At 51.4% G+C, this 16,416-nt stretch overlaps 2 protein-coding genes and 1 non-coding gene across 6 annotated transcripts; 2 read left to right on the forward strand and 1 right to left on the reverse strand.

The window, feature by feature from the left end:
- Positions 1 to 2,476: 2,476 nt before the first annotated feature.
- Positions 2,477 to 7,353, reverse strand: IMP4 (IMP U3 small nucleolar ribonucleoprotein 4). 3 transcript variants are annotated; one of them, XM_069474004.1, is made up of 9 exons: positions 6,938 to 7,353; positions 6,720 to 6,828; positions 4,979 to 5,062; positions 4,205 to 4,314; positions 3,992 to 4,124; positions 3,746 to 3,900; positions 3,573 to 3,667; positions 3,406 to 3,479; positions 2,480 to 3,324 (listed from the first exon to the last, which is right to left on the reverse strand). In XM_069474004.1, exons 1-9 carry the CDS (start codon positions 6,938 to 6,940, stop codon positions 3,212 to 3,214), a joined length of 876 nt encoding a protein of 291 aa, XP_069330105.1. In that variant the 5' UTR covers positions 6,941 to 7,353; the 3' UTR covers positions 2,480 to 3,211. The 3 variants fall into 3 exon arrangements, with proteins under 3 accessions (XP_069330096.1, XP_069330089.1, XP_069330105.1); XM_069473995.1 differs by lacking the exon at positions 6,938 to 7,353 and adding an exon at positions 6,207 to 6,307 and having other exon boundaries at positions 2,477 to 3,324; positions 3,573 to 3,900; positions 6,720 to 6,779; XM_069473988.1 differs by having other exon boundaries at positions 2,478 to 3,324; positions 3,573 to 3,900.
- A 715-nt stretch (positions 7,354 to 8,068) lies between these two features.
- CCDC115 (coiled-coil domain containing 115) lies at positions 8,069 to 11,335 on the forward strand. Of its 2 annotated transcripts, none has more exons than XM_069474012.1 (5): positions 8,069 to 8,225; positions 8,298 to 8,401; positions 8,485 to 8,567; positions 9,217 to 9,342; positions 11,155 to 11,335. In XM_069474012.1, exons 1-5 carry the CDS (start codon positions 8,115 to 8,117, stop codon positions 11,262 to 11,264), a joined length of 534 nt encoding a protein of 177 aa, XP_069330113.1. In that variant the 5' UTR covers positions 8,069 to 8,114; the 3' UTR covers positions 11,265 to 11,335. The 2 variants fall into 2 exon arrangements, with proteins under 2 accessions (XP_069330113.1, XP_069330119.1); XM_069474018.1 differs by having other exon boundaries at positions 8,069 to 8,201.
- Positions 11,336 to 13,224: 1,889 nt separating this feature from the next.
- TRNAE-UUC (transfer RNA glutamic acid (anticodon UUC)) lies at positions 13,225 to 13,296 on the forward strand. The gene has a single exon. It is a non-coding gene; the product is annotated as a tRNA-Glu (tRNA).
- The last annotated feature ends 3,120 nt before the right edge of the window (positions 13,297 to 16,416 follow it).

Below are 16,416 nucleotides of genomic sequence, written 5' to 3' on the forward strand. Positions count from 1 at the left end.
TAGCCTGACAGTTTGGGTATGTGGCCCCTCCAAATCTCATGTTGAAATGTGACCCCCAGTGTTGGAAGTGGTGCCTGGTGGGAGGTGTTTGGGTCATGGGGGGGTGGATTCTTCATGAATGGCTTGGTGCCCCCCTCTTGAAAAGAGCCTGGCACCTCCTCCTCTCGTGTCCTTCCTCCTGCCATGTGGCACTGCTCCCCTTCACCTTTCCCCATGAGTGACAGCTCCCTGAGGCCCTCACCAGAAGCAGATGCTGGTGCCAAGCTTCTTGCACAGCCTGTAGAACCATGAGCCAAATAAACCTCTTTTCCTGATAAATTACCCAGCCTCAGGAATTCCTTTAGAGCAACACAAACAGACTAAGACAGAACGCTTGTGAACTGTTGGTGGGAATGAAAACTAGTGCAGCTTTTATGGAAAACAGTATGGTAGTTCCTCAAAAAATTAAAAACAGAACTACCATCCGATGTGGCAATCCCACTTGTGGGTATACAGCAGAAGGAAATGAAATCAGTATCTTGAAGAGACAGCTGCACTCCCATGTTCACTGCAGCATCATTCCCAATAGCCACAATATAAAAAACTAAGTGTCCACTGCTAGAAGAATGGATAAAAAATGTGGTATATACATTCTTAACAGAGAGCCAGGCGTGGTGGCTCACGCCCGTAATCCAGCACTTTGGAAGGCCAAGGCAGAAGGATTACTTGAGGCCTGGAGTTTGGGGACGGCCTGGGCAACAGGGCGAGACTGTCTCTTAAAAAAAAAAAAAAAAAAAAAAAAAAATTACACCAGGCAGATGATCACGTCCCAAGTGGGACAGAAAGAGCAGCACAAATTAAAACTTATGAATTGTCTATTTAACAATTGTGGACTGCGGTTGACTTTAGGTTAACGGAAACCATAGAAAACAAAAACACAGAGGGCTCTATTGTATTTTGAAATAAATTCAGTTTATCTCAAAGTTGCAAAAATAGGGCACAGATCTCCCATAAACTCTTCACTTGGCTTCCCCACTTGCTGGTCTTCTGAACGCTGAGAAGAATGGGGCAGAGGCTGCGCATGAGGGCACTCTCCTACTTCGGTCTCCTCCCTGGTCCTTCACATGTCTAAATTATACAAGTTCTCCCTGTTTTCTTAACAGAAAAGCCAAACAAAAGATGCACAAATACCCCTCTAGCGCCTCCTTGCCAGAGGGCAAGTGGCCCCTATACGCTGTGTGCTGGCCCTGGATTCTCCCAACTAGCTTTGACTGCTGTTATCTCTGCCTCATTTTACAAGCTCCCCTGCACAGACATCCAAGCTAAGGTATTCCCAAGCTACCCCCAGGCAGCCTGGTGACCACTTATGACCCTAGGATGGTAACTCAAGAAAAAGAATCACCTTTTAAATGCTAAAAAGCTTCCACCTAACCACCTTCCACCAAAGGAACCCCAAAGGCTCAATACACCCCATGCTTGGAGTTTCTAACCATCCTTTATAAAGCCTCCTCCCCTCCACCACCCCTAGGGAATCTGCATACCTTTGGTTATCTGAGGAATCTGAGAATTTACATTAAAAGGCCACAGTGAAGGGCACCATCCAGATGTCTCTATTCGCATCTTGCTCATTTTCTATCTGTTCTTGGCTAAGAGACGGCCCCTTGGTGCCAAACCTTGCTCTGAGCCTCCTGCACTCAAGCTATTAAAAAGCAAAGCTCCATGGAGCACTGGTCCTGAGTGGGGGAAGGCACACGGGTGCTGGGGGCTGGCGGGGGCCCATCCTCGCCAAGGCTGGGCACCTGCAGGAGGTGCAGTGTGGGGAAGGGCCAGAAGCCCATGGCCACTGAAGGTGGCAGAATGGTGTCCCCCCTCAAAAGATATGCCATCCACATTCTAACTCTTGGGGTCTGTGAAAGTGACACTTGAAAAAAAAGAGTCTTTGCAGATAAAATTAATTTCAGAATCTTGAAGAGATCATCCCAGATTATTTCATGGGCCCTAAGTCCAAGGACAAGAGTCCTAGTAAGAGACACACAGCAGATCTGATGTCTGGCAAAGAAAGCAGATGAAGGCAAAGACAGAGATAGAAGTGACGCAGCACAGGTCAAGGGATGCCCAGGAGGGTAGCTGTCACCCGAAGCCAGGCAGGTGGGCCCCCAGAACCCTGGAGGGAGCTGGCACCTTGATCTGGGATTCTGGCCTCCAGCACAGGGTGAGAACGGATTTCTCTCGTTCAAGCCACTCTGTGGTACTTTGCTATGGCAGCCACAGGAAACGGACATAGGACATTACACTACTCTGCTTTTGTATATGTCTTGATTTCTGTTATTCACAAAAAAACCCAATGGCACATTCTTCATGGCTGGAGTGAGGAGGCAGGCAGGAGGGAGGGCCTCGAGGCCCCGTGCCAGCCACACCTGAGCACAGGGGCCTAGAGTCCTGCCTGCCCACCCCCACGGGTCCCCTGCCCCAGAACAGCCTCTCCCACTGGACGGCTCCTGTTCTGTAGCCTGTGGAAACACTGTCCACCTCAGGGCCTCTGCACGTGTCACCAGGCAGCCCCCTGCTCCTCACACCACCCAGCTCTCAGCTCTCCACCATCCCTACCCAACTTGTTGCATACGCCTCTCCCTACCTGGGGCGGCAGAATCATTCCTTACAGGCATAGCTGCCCTCCCTGCAAACTCCAGTGAGCTTTGCAGGGTCCCAAGACCCACTCTGTGTCAAACCAGGGCCTCCGGGCACGGAGGGTAAGTGTGGCCACCCTACCCTCCCTGGGCCATGCTGGCCCTCCTGTGTGACCTTAGACACCCCACCTCGGGAGAGCAAAGGTAGACACAGCAGGTGGCCTCAGCGTCACTGGGTCCCCCGTGAATGGAAAGAAGGTGCGCCCGGGGCAGGGGTCCTGCTGACCACCAGGTGGGGCCCATCCCACTCACTCAGACACGACCTGGTCCCAACACCCGAGGGGCACCAGCATCACATCTCCAGGGCTGAGTGTGGCAAGTTCTAGGCAGGACCACATCACCTCCCACACTGACACGGCATGAGTTCCTCCCACTGGCCATCAGGTCCCCCACCCAAGAGGACCCCGAGGGCTCTGTCCTTCAGGCTGGGCCTGACCACTCAGAGGCACGCAGGGTGTGACACAGAGGGTTTATTCAGACCCCCCCACCCCACGGTCCCGCACTCGGGCTAGGTGGGCCTGTCTGTGAGCTCCCCGTCTGTGTCCTCACTCAGCACTCAGGAAGACCCTCTTGCGTGCGGTGTTGGTGTAGGGGTGCCAGCGCCACTCCACGTCCGCCGTGGCCTCCTGCTCCAGTGTGCCCAGCCGGATCATGTACACTGGGGACAGGACGGGCCATCAACCCCTGCACGGCCCGCCTGCCTCCTCTCCAGGGACAAGGGACAAAGCCTCAAACTCACGCTTCAGCTCAAAGCGGGGCCCGACCTCAGTCAGCTCCACGTTGCGATGGTCCATCTTCTTGTAGACATGGTGCCTGGTGGGTGGGTGGGGGGCAACTGTGGGTCAACAGTACACAGCAAGGGGCATGAAGTCAGGACACCCCCTGGGGCGTGGCCCACAGACCCACCGGAATGAAATGTAGTCTTCTTGGTTTGCAAAGGTGATGACACGGTGGCTGTCATCTTTGGGCACGGGGAACAGGTAACGGAGGATGTCAGAAACCTGGGGCACAAGGGAGGGAGCGGCAATGCCCGGCCTGGTCCCTAGTCCCCAGCCCTGGCCCCGGGACTCCAAACTCACCCGCTTGCCCAGGCGGGAGGAGAAGCCGTGGGTGATGAGGTGGGGCTTGGCCTCCGATACAGTGCCCAGGTCCGGGATGTCATGTCGCATGACCACGTTGCACAGTGTGAAGTAGGCGGTAGGGCCAAAGGGCAGGTGGCTGACAATGAGCCCCACTAGCAGGGCCAAGCGGGCTGTCAGAGGCCCCACCTGCTCTCAGACTGCCCAAATTGGCCCCTCCCCTGCCCTCCCCTCCTCCAGCTTTACCAGGTGTGCCTCGATGTTCGTGGATGACCAGCAGGTCAGTGACCCCGTTGGCTTTGCAGGCTCGCACCAGTGCCCCCACCTCGTGCCGGCCTCGGTTCATTCGCTGGGCGCCTGGGAAGACCAGCTTCAGCTCCTGTGTGGAGACCACAGTGGCTGGTCAGGACCAGGCCACTTGTGCTGGGCCTCCCGCACTCGCTCCCCACCCACCCGTACCTTTGCAAACATCTTGAGGCGGGAACTGGGGTCTCGGGACGTAGTGATCATGACCTTGGGATCTTCGACCCCTGCCCATCGATACTCGTCATCCACATGGCCGATCACACCTGCGAGAGCATGAGGGGCAAGAATGCGACAGTGTCTTGGGAGTGACAGGCTAACTTGGGGGGGCCTAGGCCATCTAGATGGTGCTGTCTGAGGAAGCCTTCAACGAAGGGAACGCTCCACACCCACACTGGGTAAGGGGACGGCCACCAGCCACGCTGGCTACCAAGCACAAGTGTGACTGAGGAACAGAGTCTTTCTTTGTGTATCATTTTAGATCACTTAAGCTGCCTTAGTCACAAGGGGCTAGTGACTAATGTGTTAGATAGCACAAGCCCAGATTCTGCTAAGGCCAAAGGTGACAGACCCATTTTCCTCTCAACAAATATTTATACTGTTCGGGATTCCTTTCCTATTGTTGAATAATGAAGGAATGAAACATGGGTGCCAATGTGCTGGATGCTGGGGACACCTGCCCTGGTAGACATTCCAGTGGGGGGACAATTGACAACAAAAGCAGAGAGTAGGTGGGTGCTGTATAAACGAGACAATGTGCACTCAAGGAGAGCCCCTGTGGTGCCGTCTGTGCCGACACAAGGGTACCTGGGGACGGTTCCAGAAGCAGTTGCTGTGGACTCTTTCTCAAGGTTGGAAAGTGCCTGGCTGTCTGAGAAAGGACACATAGCCAGTGGGCTCAATGTCAGGAGGGCTGCACCATACAGTTACCTTCGCCGCCGGCATCATCGAACTCCAGGGACCCCTGTAAAGCCAGAGCCTCGCGGCGTAACTCAGTGGGAATCAGGCGGTTTTCTGCAGGGGGAGACAGAAGGGCTGAGTGAGACACAAGCATGGAGCTTATACGATACTCTGTGCCTCACAAGCCTATATGCACTTGATGGAAAAATACCTCACTCCTTTCTGGGCAGGTGATACAGGATTACCTAGGGGGAGAGAGGGGACAAAACAATTTCTTTTTGTCTACACACCAACCTATAAACAGGCTGAGGACTTCATTTTCTATGGTTCTTGAGTCTCATAACATGAGGGCTTTCTAAAATATTTTATCACTAATATGCATTGGTTTTATGGTCAGGCAAAAATTTAAAACTTAATCTTTAATTAGCTGGGCATGGTGGCACACATCTGTTGTCCCAGCTCCTAGAAAGGCTGAGGCAAGAGGATCACTTGAGCCTGGGAATTTGAGGTTGTAGTGAGCTACGCTGATGCCTTTGCACTCTAGCCAGGGTGACAGAGCAAGATCTGGTCTCAAAAAAAAAAAATTAATTTTTAAAAGAAATATAGACTGCTCTTTATGTATGAAGGTGGACTGGAGACACTGAGACTCTCAGACAACAGAGCTGCTAATCATGATGCGCAGAATGCTTTGAGGCGCATGGCCTGTGGGCGTGCCCACTTTGGAGTACAGAACTCAGGATGAGCACACCCCTGGACTCAGCGGCAGCAGCACTGTTCCTAACTACCTCAAACTGAAAATAAGCTCATCGCCACCCACAGGAAAATGGATGGAGACCCTGCAGAATATGCACCCGAAGCGGCTTCCCACCATACCCAGTGGTCTTAGAAACAATTCTGAGTGAAAAAGTAAAGCTGCAGAAGAATGCACACAACCTAATACTACTTTTAAAACTGAAACTTGACCAATGCAATTTAGAGATACAAACAGGTATGAAGTTATGAGCACAAAGAACAGCAAAGAAAGATTTATTTTTAAACAATATTCAATAAAATAGTTATCTAAGTTGGGGAAAATATTCCTGAATTTCAATTTATCTATCATTTCTAACTTCGTAAAGGAGATGGATGGGTCAGAGATGTTTAACACTACGCTTCTTACCTTAAACATACATACACATAGCACACACATTTCACAGACCTAAAACCTGGGAACATCAAACGGAATTTACATTAATCAGAGGTACTGTGGGTGACGCACCATGAGACTGGAAACATAAAGCTGCAGCAACACAACAACCGACAACATGGGGATAAACATGGCACTTCCAACCAGGCATGTGAGACACAGACTTCACTAATCTGGCAAATGGAAATGTGGGGAAAGAATTACAAAATTTGATTCCTACCTCGTAACGCAAATACAATTAAGTTCGACAAGGAACAATAGTTTAAAAATTCAAGAGAATCATAATAGTGCCGAAAGACAAAAAGACATTCTTGGGTGATCCTGGACTGAAGAAGGTAGCACTTTCTACATATCTGTAATAGAGACTATCTATAGGACCATGTACAATTCGGGAAGAACCAGACACACTGTGAGCAGCAGGCAAGCTGTAGTGTAAATGACAACTGGTACCATCCCACGGAAGGAACATTTTCAACGCCAACGAGAGAACCCGACACGTAAGGAAACGGCCAGCAAATACCCTAAAAGATGCCCAGCTACACCGACACTCTTGCCGAGAAAAGGTTTTCCACACCGCCGGCTCACCTTCGAGCGCTCGCCGGACCTTCTCCTTCCTCTCCTGGGCGGACCGCTGTGCCTCTTCGCGGGCCTTGCGGTACAGGTACTCGCGGCGCAGGCGGGCCTCGCGGCGCAGCTGCGGGGACAACAGGCCCGGTCACCACGCGCCCCCGACCCCAGGGCCGCAACCCCAGCATTCCGCGAGCCCCCAAGCCCCGCGACTGGAGCTCGAATGCCCCACCTACCATCCTGGGCGCCGCTTCCACGTGTGTCTGGGAGAATGTGCGGGCGCCGCCGACGCGACACAGCCCTCACTTCCGCCCTCAACCAAGAAGGTCGCTAGAAACTTTATAAAGCCTGCCGCTGTGGAGCATGCCCGATGTTAAGATGGCGAAGGGAGTCGCAAGACGATTGGCCAGTCCGGCAGCGCGTGCTCATGGGGCAACCAACAGACTGGAGGCACGGCGCTGTCGCGTGGCTTGTGACAACCATCGGTAAAGATGTCCGCTCTGGGCCGGGCGGGTGACGCACGCCTGTAATCCTAGCACTCTGGGAGGCGGAGGCCGGTGGATCATTTGAGCTCACGAGTTCCAGACCAGTCTGAGCAAGAGAGACACGCGTCTCTACTTAAAATAGACAGAAATTAGCTGGACAACTAAAAATATATAGAAAAAATTAGCCGGGCATGGTGGCGCATGCCTGTAGTTCCAGCTACTCGGGAGGCTGAGACAGGAGGATCCCTTGAGCCCAGGAGTTTGAGGTTGCTGTGAGCTAGGCTGACGCCATGGCACTCTAGCCCGGGCAAGAGAGTGAGACTCTGTCTCCAACAAAAAAAAAAAAAAAAAAGAAAGAAAGATGTCCGCTCGGGGCTTCACTTACCTTCCATCCCTATGCAGGATACCCAATTTTTATATGATGAACCTCTAAAACCGTATTGGGCGGCTCCAAACGTCCATCAACTGTAAAAACGGCACAGCGACTGATATGGAGGTTTCCGGCCGGCGCCTTCCGGAATTAAGTTTAAAGTCTCTCTTCGTTTAATCAGAATGGCTGCCGTATATACTGCTTCGCCTTCTTCCGTCGCCACATTTGTAGCCCGACTTTTAGAATTCGGTCGCTTCCGGAAGGGAAACACCTGTAGGCCCAGCCGGTAGTCCCTCAGGCCGATCCACTTGGGGCGCTAATCGGAGAAACCCCGCTAATAGATACCTGGGTGCTGCTTCCCTGAGGGCGCTTGCCGTAAAGGCGGTGACCCAACAGCCCTGATAGCTTTGGCGCTGGAGCTCACGGCTGGGAACGCCCCCTTGGGGGCGGGTCTCATGCGGTGATTGGCTGTCATGCGGCGCAGCGGGCGGTGATTGGGCAACCTGGACAGAGGCTGCTCCAGACCAGTCAGCCCACCGGAGACTCGAATGTGTGTCCATGGCGGCGCCGGACCTACGAGCGCAGCTGGACTCTCTCCTCCTGCAGCTGTTCCGGGACCTGGAAGAGCTGGAGGCGAAGCGGGCGGTGTTGAACGCCCGGGTGGAGGAGGTAGGCGCTTGGGGCGGGCGGAAGGGCACACGGACGTAAAGTGAGTCTCACCGTTCTCCGCTTTCTCCCCAGGGGTGGCTCTCGCTCGCCAAGGCTCGCTACGCCATGGGCGCCAAGGCGGTAGGGCCCCTGCAGTATGCCTCTCGCATGGAGCCCCAGGTCTGCGTCCACGTCAGGTGAGGCACCTTCGAAGCTGGAGCAGGTGGGCAGGGTCCGGGCCAGGGCCGCCAGAGGTCCATCCTCCCTTCTCGTCCTTTAGTGAGGCCCAGGATGGACTCCAGAAATTCAGGGTGGCGAGAGCTGGCGCCCAGACCCCAGAGGAGGTGGGGCCCCGCGAGGCAGGTGAGCCCCCCTTTCTCCTGTCAGGGCCCCTTCCCGATGTCAAAGACAAAATGCACAGAACTCTTTAGGAGATGATTTTATTTAGGCTTTTGCGACAGAGAGAGCACCCTAGAGCTGAAAAACAGAACTTCTCATAGGATGGTTTTGCCTTAGACTTTTATAGAGAGGATTAGAGAAGTGAGAGGTAGGTTGCTTGGCAGTTGGGATAGTTTTGCAATCACGGAAGTCTCAGCTGAACAAAAAATAAAATGTTCATCTTTGCGTCTAGCTAGTTTTATAGGGACAAACTTCTAATCCCAATTAATTATTCCTGAGACAACAGGGAGTTGGAGGGTCTGTGCCTGGCCTTTCAACACGTTCAGGCAAAATGGTTAAGGTCAGTATGTGGCCTTGTCACAAGCAAACAGGGTCATCTTTGGGTCTTACAGCAGTCATGAGCAAGAGTAGACAGAGAGTCTCATCTGAATCACAAGGGGAAGGGTGGTGCTTTGTGGTAAACTGCTTCCCAGGATACAAAAGTCCGGGGCATTTTCCAACCATCAGTGTTTTCCAGACTCATGGGAGCTCAGATCAGGCTCCACATTGTTGCCAAGACCATAAAGATCAGGTAGTAAGATCCCAGCCTCCTTCAGCCTTTCCCTCCTCCCAGGTTTGCGCAGGCGCAAGGGCCCCACTAGGCCGCCAGAGCCCTCGGAAGTCCCCCAGGACCCCCTGAACTGGTTCGGAATCCTAGTTCCTCACAGTCTGCGGCAGGCCCAAGCCAGCTTCTGGAATGGTGAGTGGACCCTGCCACTTGGCCATGTGACCTTGGGCTAAATTCAGACCCTCAATCAACAAGGGAGCATTTGAGCACTAATGCCATGGCTGGGGTTAGTCTGCAAAGGGCTTTGCAGGTTTTCTCCATTGCATACTTCTGTTGCACACCTGCTGTTTTTTCCAAAAGCATTTGCTGGCTGTTGGCAGCCTTCCAGGCTCATGCTAACTGCTGGGGATACAACTCGGAACAAAAGGGACAAACGCTGTTTATGGAATGCTTATTTTGTGGAGGGGAGAATGGCAATGTGCAAATAAATAAGTAGGCCCTTAATCTAATATCAGGCTGTGAAAATTGTTATGAAGCAATAACAGGATGGAGTGGGATAGGAGTGGGCTGAGGGACCTATTTTATGGAGGGTAGCCAGGGAAGGTCTCTCTGAGGAGATGAAGGAAAAGTCTTGTGGTTGACCTGGGGTAACAGTCTTCTAGGCTGAGGGACTAGCCAGGGCAAAAGCCCTGAAGTGAGATCTGTCTGGTGTGTTGGAGGAAGAAGGGCAGAGAAGGGGTCAGTGGGCTGGAGTGGAGTCAGTGCAGTGGGAGTGCTGGGAACTGAGGACAGGGGGGCCAAGCCCAGGTGATATGGAACCTGAAGAGGACTTTGGGAGTCACTGGGAGGCACTGAGCAGAGGAGGGTGCAATTGTATGCAGAAGGTCACAAGAGTTCTTTGAGTGCTGGGCGGGGACAGACTGGAGAGCACAGGAAGGAAGGAGGTGCCAGGGAGCAGCCAGGCATGAGCTGCAGGCGGAGGCAGTGGAGGTGGGAATAAACAGTGGGAACCTGTGCATATTTTGAGTAGAAGCCCCAGACTTTGCTGACAGATTGGATGTGGGAATAGGGAAGGAAAGGAGTCAAGGAGAGCCCATGTCTCCACCCAGAAGCCCTGGGAGGATGGAGCTGCCCTCACTTGCTGTGAGGGGAAGTCTGTGCTGTGTGGTGTCCGCTGACACCCAGCTGGAGAGTCCAACTGTGCAGTTGGGCATGTACATCTGGTGTTTGGGAGAAGCCTGGGCTGGAGAGAGATTTGTGAGCCCACTGCATAGCACTGGTATTTAAATTCCCAGGTTGTTGACAGGGTCAAAGCTAAGATGGGATGAGGTCAGCAGAGGGCCCAGAAGTGTGGACGGGAGGTGAGGGAGAGGAAGAGGAGAAACTATTCAAGAAGATTGAGGAGCAGCACCCAGAGGGCAGGGTGTCCTGGAAGCCAAGAAGAGAGAGTGTTTCCTGGAGGAAACGATCATTTGTGTGGTCAGCCCAGCTACCAGACAGGAAGCTGACAACTGAGGACTGCCTGGTGGACCAAGTGGTGTGGAGGGCCCTGAGGACTGGACGGCAGCTGTTCCAGCAAAGGTGTCAGGTGAAAGCCACCCACAGGTGGATCCAGAGTATGGACCACTCTCAGGCTGAGAACAAAGGTGGAGGGAGAGTGGCTGACAGCAGCGAGGAACTGTGACAGTGGAGGGAGGAAAGAAGTGAGTGCTTGAGACAATGTTAGGGTCTGTGAATTTTTAGTTCCTGGTGGGTGATGTAAGCGAGTCAAGGAAGTCTTCCGAGGAGGTTACATTTTAGCAAAGACCTGAGGGAGGTGTAAGGGTGTGGGTTCGGTGAGGTTCTGGAGCAGTGAGTGCAGGGCCATACCTGGAATGTTTTACTTAGGAATAATGTGGAGGCCAGAGAGGCCTGGAGCCTTTCCAATCCCTGGGGGTGTCCAGAGCCTTCTGGGTTGTGTGTCACACCATGGATAACATGGTAACATTCTCTCCTTTCCTCCAGGCCTGCAGCTGGCTGCAGACATAGCCAGCCTTCAGAACCGCATCGAGTGGGGTCGAAGCCAGCTCCAGGGGCTCCAGGAGAAACTCAAGTTGGAGCCCGGGGCTGCCTGACCTGCATCCACAGAGGCAGGGCAGCGAGCACAGCTATCCTTGGATGTGGCTGCCTTATCACAGGCCTTCACAAGTACCCCTGCCTCTACCCCACCTCACCTAAAGCCCCCTCCATGTCCCTGGTCTGCATGTTTCCAGCTTTGTTAGGTGTGAAGTTTGAAGAGGTGAACTGAGCAATGTGGAAAGCCATTACTTTGAAACCATCCCTAGGTCTGTGTTCTTATAGGACACACTCCCATGGGGCAGGTGCATATAGATCAGTTAGCTGTGGTTTCATTACAGGGTGATGAAACACTGGACAAACAGTGGTGGGAAGAACAGGCAGTAGTGCTTCAAGTTTACTAGATCCTCAAAACTGAACTTCCTGGAGGCGAAACCATTCATAGCTGACAGACCAGGACAATATGATTTGAGTCAATAAAAATACAAACATCTGAGTGGATGGGCAGCCCTTGGAAGTCAACCAGACTTCCTGGTCTGAGCCAGGAAGTAAAAAAGAATTGACTTAGATTTTTAAGGGAACTCTTGGAAGAGACCTTCCAGTTTTTAAAAATCCTGACTTTTACCAGGAGTGAGGCCAAGCCTCTCTTCATTTGTTGAAGGACCAGGTGTTTCCTGTTATAAGAATTTGCTTCATTTTTCTCCTGGGTTGTTGATCTTTTTAGCAATTTCTAGGAACTCTTTATGTTTGGGGGAATTAGTCCTTTCTGTGTACTATGAGATGTAAATATTTGTTCCTAGTTTATTTTTTAACTTTGTTTATGGTTTTTTTTATTGTAAAATAAAATGTTACATCAAACTGCACAGAACAATTGAATACCTTAATGAATAAGGTGAAACTATAATAACTGTCACCCTGAAGCTCTTGTGTTTCTGAATTTTTAAAGTAGAGTTGAATTTATCCATCAGCTGTTATGATTTCTGGATTTGGGGTGGTCATTGGTGAAGGGATAAGGCGATTCTCTGGCATTTTCCTCAACTTATGTGGTTTCAGTTGGGATATTAAGTGAGTCCTGCATCAGCTTTTTCTACCTTCCAGCCACACACTGTGTCTATTACTCCCTCCTACTCTGGGTTTCAGATGCCACCTTTTTTTGTTTGAGACAGTCTCGCTAGAGTGCCATGGTGTCATCATAGCTCACGGCCTCGCGAATGAGTTCGAGGAGTTCGAGGATTACAGGCGAGAGCACCGCGCAGTGCCACGCGCATGCAAACCCGCTCTGAGGCAGGGACTTCCATTCTGATGCGTTGGCCTTGCTGCCAGGACACCGGTACACGCTGTGTTAATATACACTTAGATCCCCAAGGGCAGATACACGGTTGGGTTGCGGGGGAATCGTTTTCTTTGGCCACGTTGAGCTTTGAGTTGCTAATGAAAAGCCTAAACGGAGAACTCAAATGGAACCGCGCCCCTACAACCCACCCCCCACCCCCCGACCTGGAGGAAAAAAGGATACCCCTACCCCATACACAAAAGAACAGAGGTTGAGTTTCACAATAAAATCCTGCTATTGCCAAAGTGCCAATTAGTCAAATTTTGAAGCTGAAGTAAGGAAAAAATAACATTCAATTTCTGCTTTGACCCTAAATTCTTCCCGGAGGAAGAAAGTCACGTGGCGCGCCGGGCGCAGCTGTGTCCCTTACGCTGATTCCCCGCGGCGGCTGATGTCCAAGGTCAGGCCCGCACAGCCTGCCACCCTTCGCTGCGCGGGGTGGGTTTGGGGGTGGCGGGCTCCCGGTGGGAGGTGGGTACGCGAGGCCGCGCCCCTCCGCGAAGGCGCGTTCAGGCGGCACAGCCGCTCCGCCGCTCAGGCTCTCCGGGCACCGGCGGTCTCGGGGTTTGCGCAGCCGCAGGCGGGGCTTTCCATGGGGACTGGAGTGAGCTCGGAGTGCTGGGCGGGAGGGGCGGCCAAGGAGACCTAAGTCACATTTGCAGATATGGGGAAAGCCAGCCGGCAGTTCCCATATGGTCTAGCGGTGAGGATTCCTGGTTTTCACCCAGGCGGCCCGGGTTCGACTCCCGGTATGGGAAGACGAGGTGTGTTTTTGTTTTCTTTCAGCTCGGAAATTACCACTATTTTGACTTCTGGTGATCAGTATTTTCTCTCCGTTTAAACTAGGAGAGACAGAGCCCTGGGAGCTCTGGCCCCCATCGTTCTGTGTTTTGAGCAAAGTGACAACTTTCATCCCAGCGTTAGCTAGTTGTTTTGTCTACGAACATACAGATGCGAATATTATAAATCTTGAAATGTTAAGTAATACTTAAAATGTTCAAAATTTCTTGTCAGACTGCGCTGTGGAAGGCGGGGCCCCCGCCGGGCCTTTCCCCACAGAGCGGCCCCGCCCCTCGCCCCGCCCCGCTCACGGCCGGAAGGGGGGAGGGGGAGGGGGAGGAGAGTGGGAGCAGGAGAGCTGGGAGGAGGAGGAAGAGAGGGAGAGGAGGGGAGGAGGGAGAGGGAGGGGAGGAGGGAGGAGGAGGAGAGGGGGGAGGGGAGGGGGGAGGGGAGGGGGGAGGGGTGGGGGAGGGGGGAGGGGTGGGGGAGGGGGGAGGGGAGGGGCCGAGCCCGGGCGCAGAGGGTGGCTTCCCCTCCGTGAACCGAGTCTGCAGAGGTGTTTGGTAGGAAGTCCGCAAAGGCCTGGAGAGGGCCCGGAGGAAGAGTCACTAACAATGTAACTTTCTCTAGTCTTGATGCTGCTTTGTTTGCTTTATTTGGTTTAGTGGTCAGGGTTCCTGTTTCTTCACTTGAATGGTCCGGGTTTGACTCCGTTCCCCCAGTGCAGAACTGACTCCAGACTTTTCAATGAGCCCTCCTTGTCAGCACGTGCACACATCCCAAGGATATCAGACCTACAAACACCTAATCAGCACGCGCATCTCATGCTTCTCCACGTGCACTATAAACTCCATGAGGGCAGGGTCTGTGTGTCTCTTGTTCGTTCACAGACTCTCGTTCAATGACGTTGACATCAATGATAATAATACAATAATTATTTAGATCAAATTAATTTTTTATTTTGCCTTCAAAGGCAAACAAGGAGAGAATAGTCATGGACAGAAAATAAGCTTGTATCCCCAGGGTATAGCATAGCTCCTGGCACATAGCAGGAGCACTGTACATATTTATCGAATACATGAATGAATGAATGAATGAATTGCTGATATAAATCACAGTTAGCTGATCCGTGTCTGCTTCCTCTACTAGATTGTGGGTTTGTTGAGAATGGGAACCAGGTCTTATTCTTCCATGTGCCTGTGCCTTCAGTACCTATAGTGATGCCTCACAGGTAACAGGCATCTTATCTCCCAGGTAAGCTAGACACTAGATCATATTGAATGAATGATGAACTGCAAGGATAGCATTTGCTAACCAGAAATAGGATAGAGTCCAAAGTTAAGTATCAACACAAAAACAGATGAGTGTAAAGAAAGGGGGTTGAATAGCTGAAGCAGCAGTTGAAAGACATGAGTAAACAAAACAACAAATGCTAAGGGGAAACATTAAGGAACAACAAAGATATTAGTGTGGAACAATATGCCTTGGTGCATTCTGCACTCTGTCTGGGATGTTTTCACCTCCCTAACTTCCTCAGTCCCTGTCTGCCTTCTCTGTCTAGTTGCTTATTCCTCAATTATTAACACTGAGCCTAGATATATCACTGTGATATTTTAATTCTTTGCAGTGATGTCAATAATGATGATGATAATTAAGAATCTAGATCAAAAATTCTCTTTTATTTTTCCTTCAAAGGCAAATAAGGAGATCGTAGGTATGGGCAGAAAATAAGCTTTCCCACTTGGTTTCTTTACTATTGTCAAGCTAAACCTTGTGGGATTTGTTGGATTTTTAGGGGAAGAAGATGGGTCTGGTGACCTTGGCATTCCCCTGTGGTTTCATAGAGATGTTGGATTCCTTTAAGTAGTTGACACCTTAGGAGATGAGAGGTTACTGGTCTTTCTGAGGGCAGACTACACCCTTTCTCCAGACTGCCATTCTGGGACCTCTTTCAGAGTACACAGCTGGACTGTGCAACATTTCATCTGGGAACTGAAGAGAAACAGAAAATACTAATGCGGTGGGAAAAATCGCATCCAGCACAAGGGCCCAGTCTTTACAATCTCACCCCAGACCACTGTGTTTCCTGGTGGGGGCACTCCTAGCTGAGTTTCAATTCTAGTAGCATGATAGGGAGGAAAGAATCCTTGATGCAGAGAAGTCTGCTCATTACAGCTGGTCTGTGAATGTCTATTAGGCTCTTGTGGGCTCTTTCACAATGTGAAGGTTGCTGATGAGGAAATGTCTCTGGTTTTATTAATACTGTGAACTGTGTGTCTATTTGTCCTTGTTAATTCAGATAATAGACATTGCTCCACCCATGTCCAGCAATACCCACCGCCCATTCCTTCTGGAAACACTCAGTTAGGGAGTGCAGATTTGTTCCAGGAATCTCCAGTCCTGATGAAGTGTTCTGTAAATCTCCCAGGCTGGAGATTCAAAATTCCTGAGAATGGAACTGATGGGGATAAAACACCATCATTCTTTCCCTTCTTCCATCCCAAATACCTATCAAGGGATAATCTTCGGCAAAGAACTATGCTAGACATGGGCTATACAAGGAAAGACAAGGGAGGGTGGAAGATTTTTATTGAACATCTGCAAAGTGACAGTCGTGCTCCTTAGCCCACTCATAACCAGTTTTAAATTGTTTTTATAAACGAAACACTGTAGGGTAAATATTATTATTCTGGTTTGTTCACAAGAAAAAAATAGAGGTTTGGGAATACTAAGTAACTTGTCCAAGTTCACACATCTTTAAGCAGCTAAGCAGTCAAGGGAGGAACCACACCTGGGTCTGCCCTCTCCTTCCCACACTTGTCCCTAGAGCTGACCCAAGAATCTCACTTCTCATGAGGACATTTAGATGGTTCCATGCTTCTCTTTCTGGAAATGACAATCCCAACTCCATCAATAATTGGGCCTGGTGTTTGTAGTCTCCTGTCCTCCTCTTGGAGGCCTCCTCCTGCTCCTCCTCAGTTCCCACTTACTCCCTCTGGGACCTTCTCTTGGGCAGAGCCACCACTGACTCCTCGGTGCCATTAGGTCACCATGCCTCCTCTGTTAACAGGTCTCAGTTCCCCAGTAAGTGCCCAATG

The sequence above is a fragment of the Eulemur rufifrons genome, chromosome 1, assembly GCF_041146395.1.
Source record: "Eulemur rufifrons isolate Redbay chromosome 1, OSU_ERuf_1, whole genome shotgun sequence".
NCBI lineage: Eukaryota > Metazoa > Chordata > Mammalia > Primates > Lemuridae > Eulemur > Eulemur rufifrons.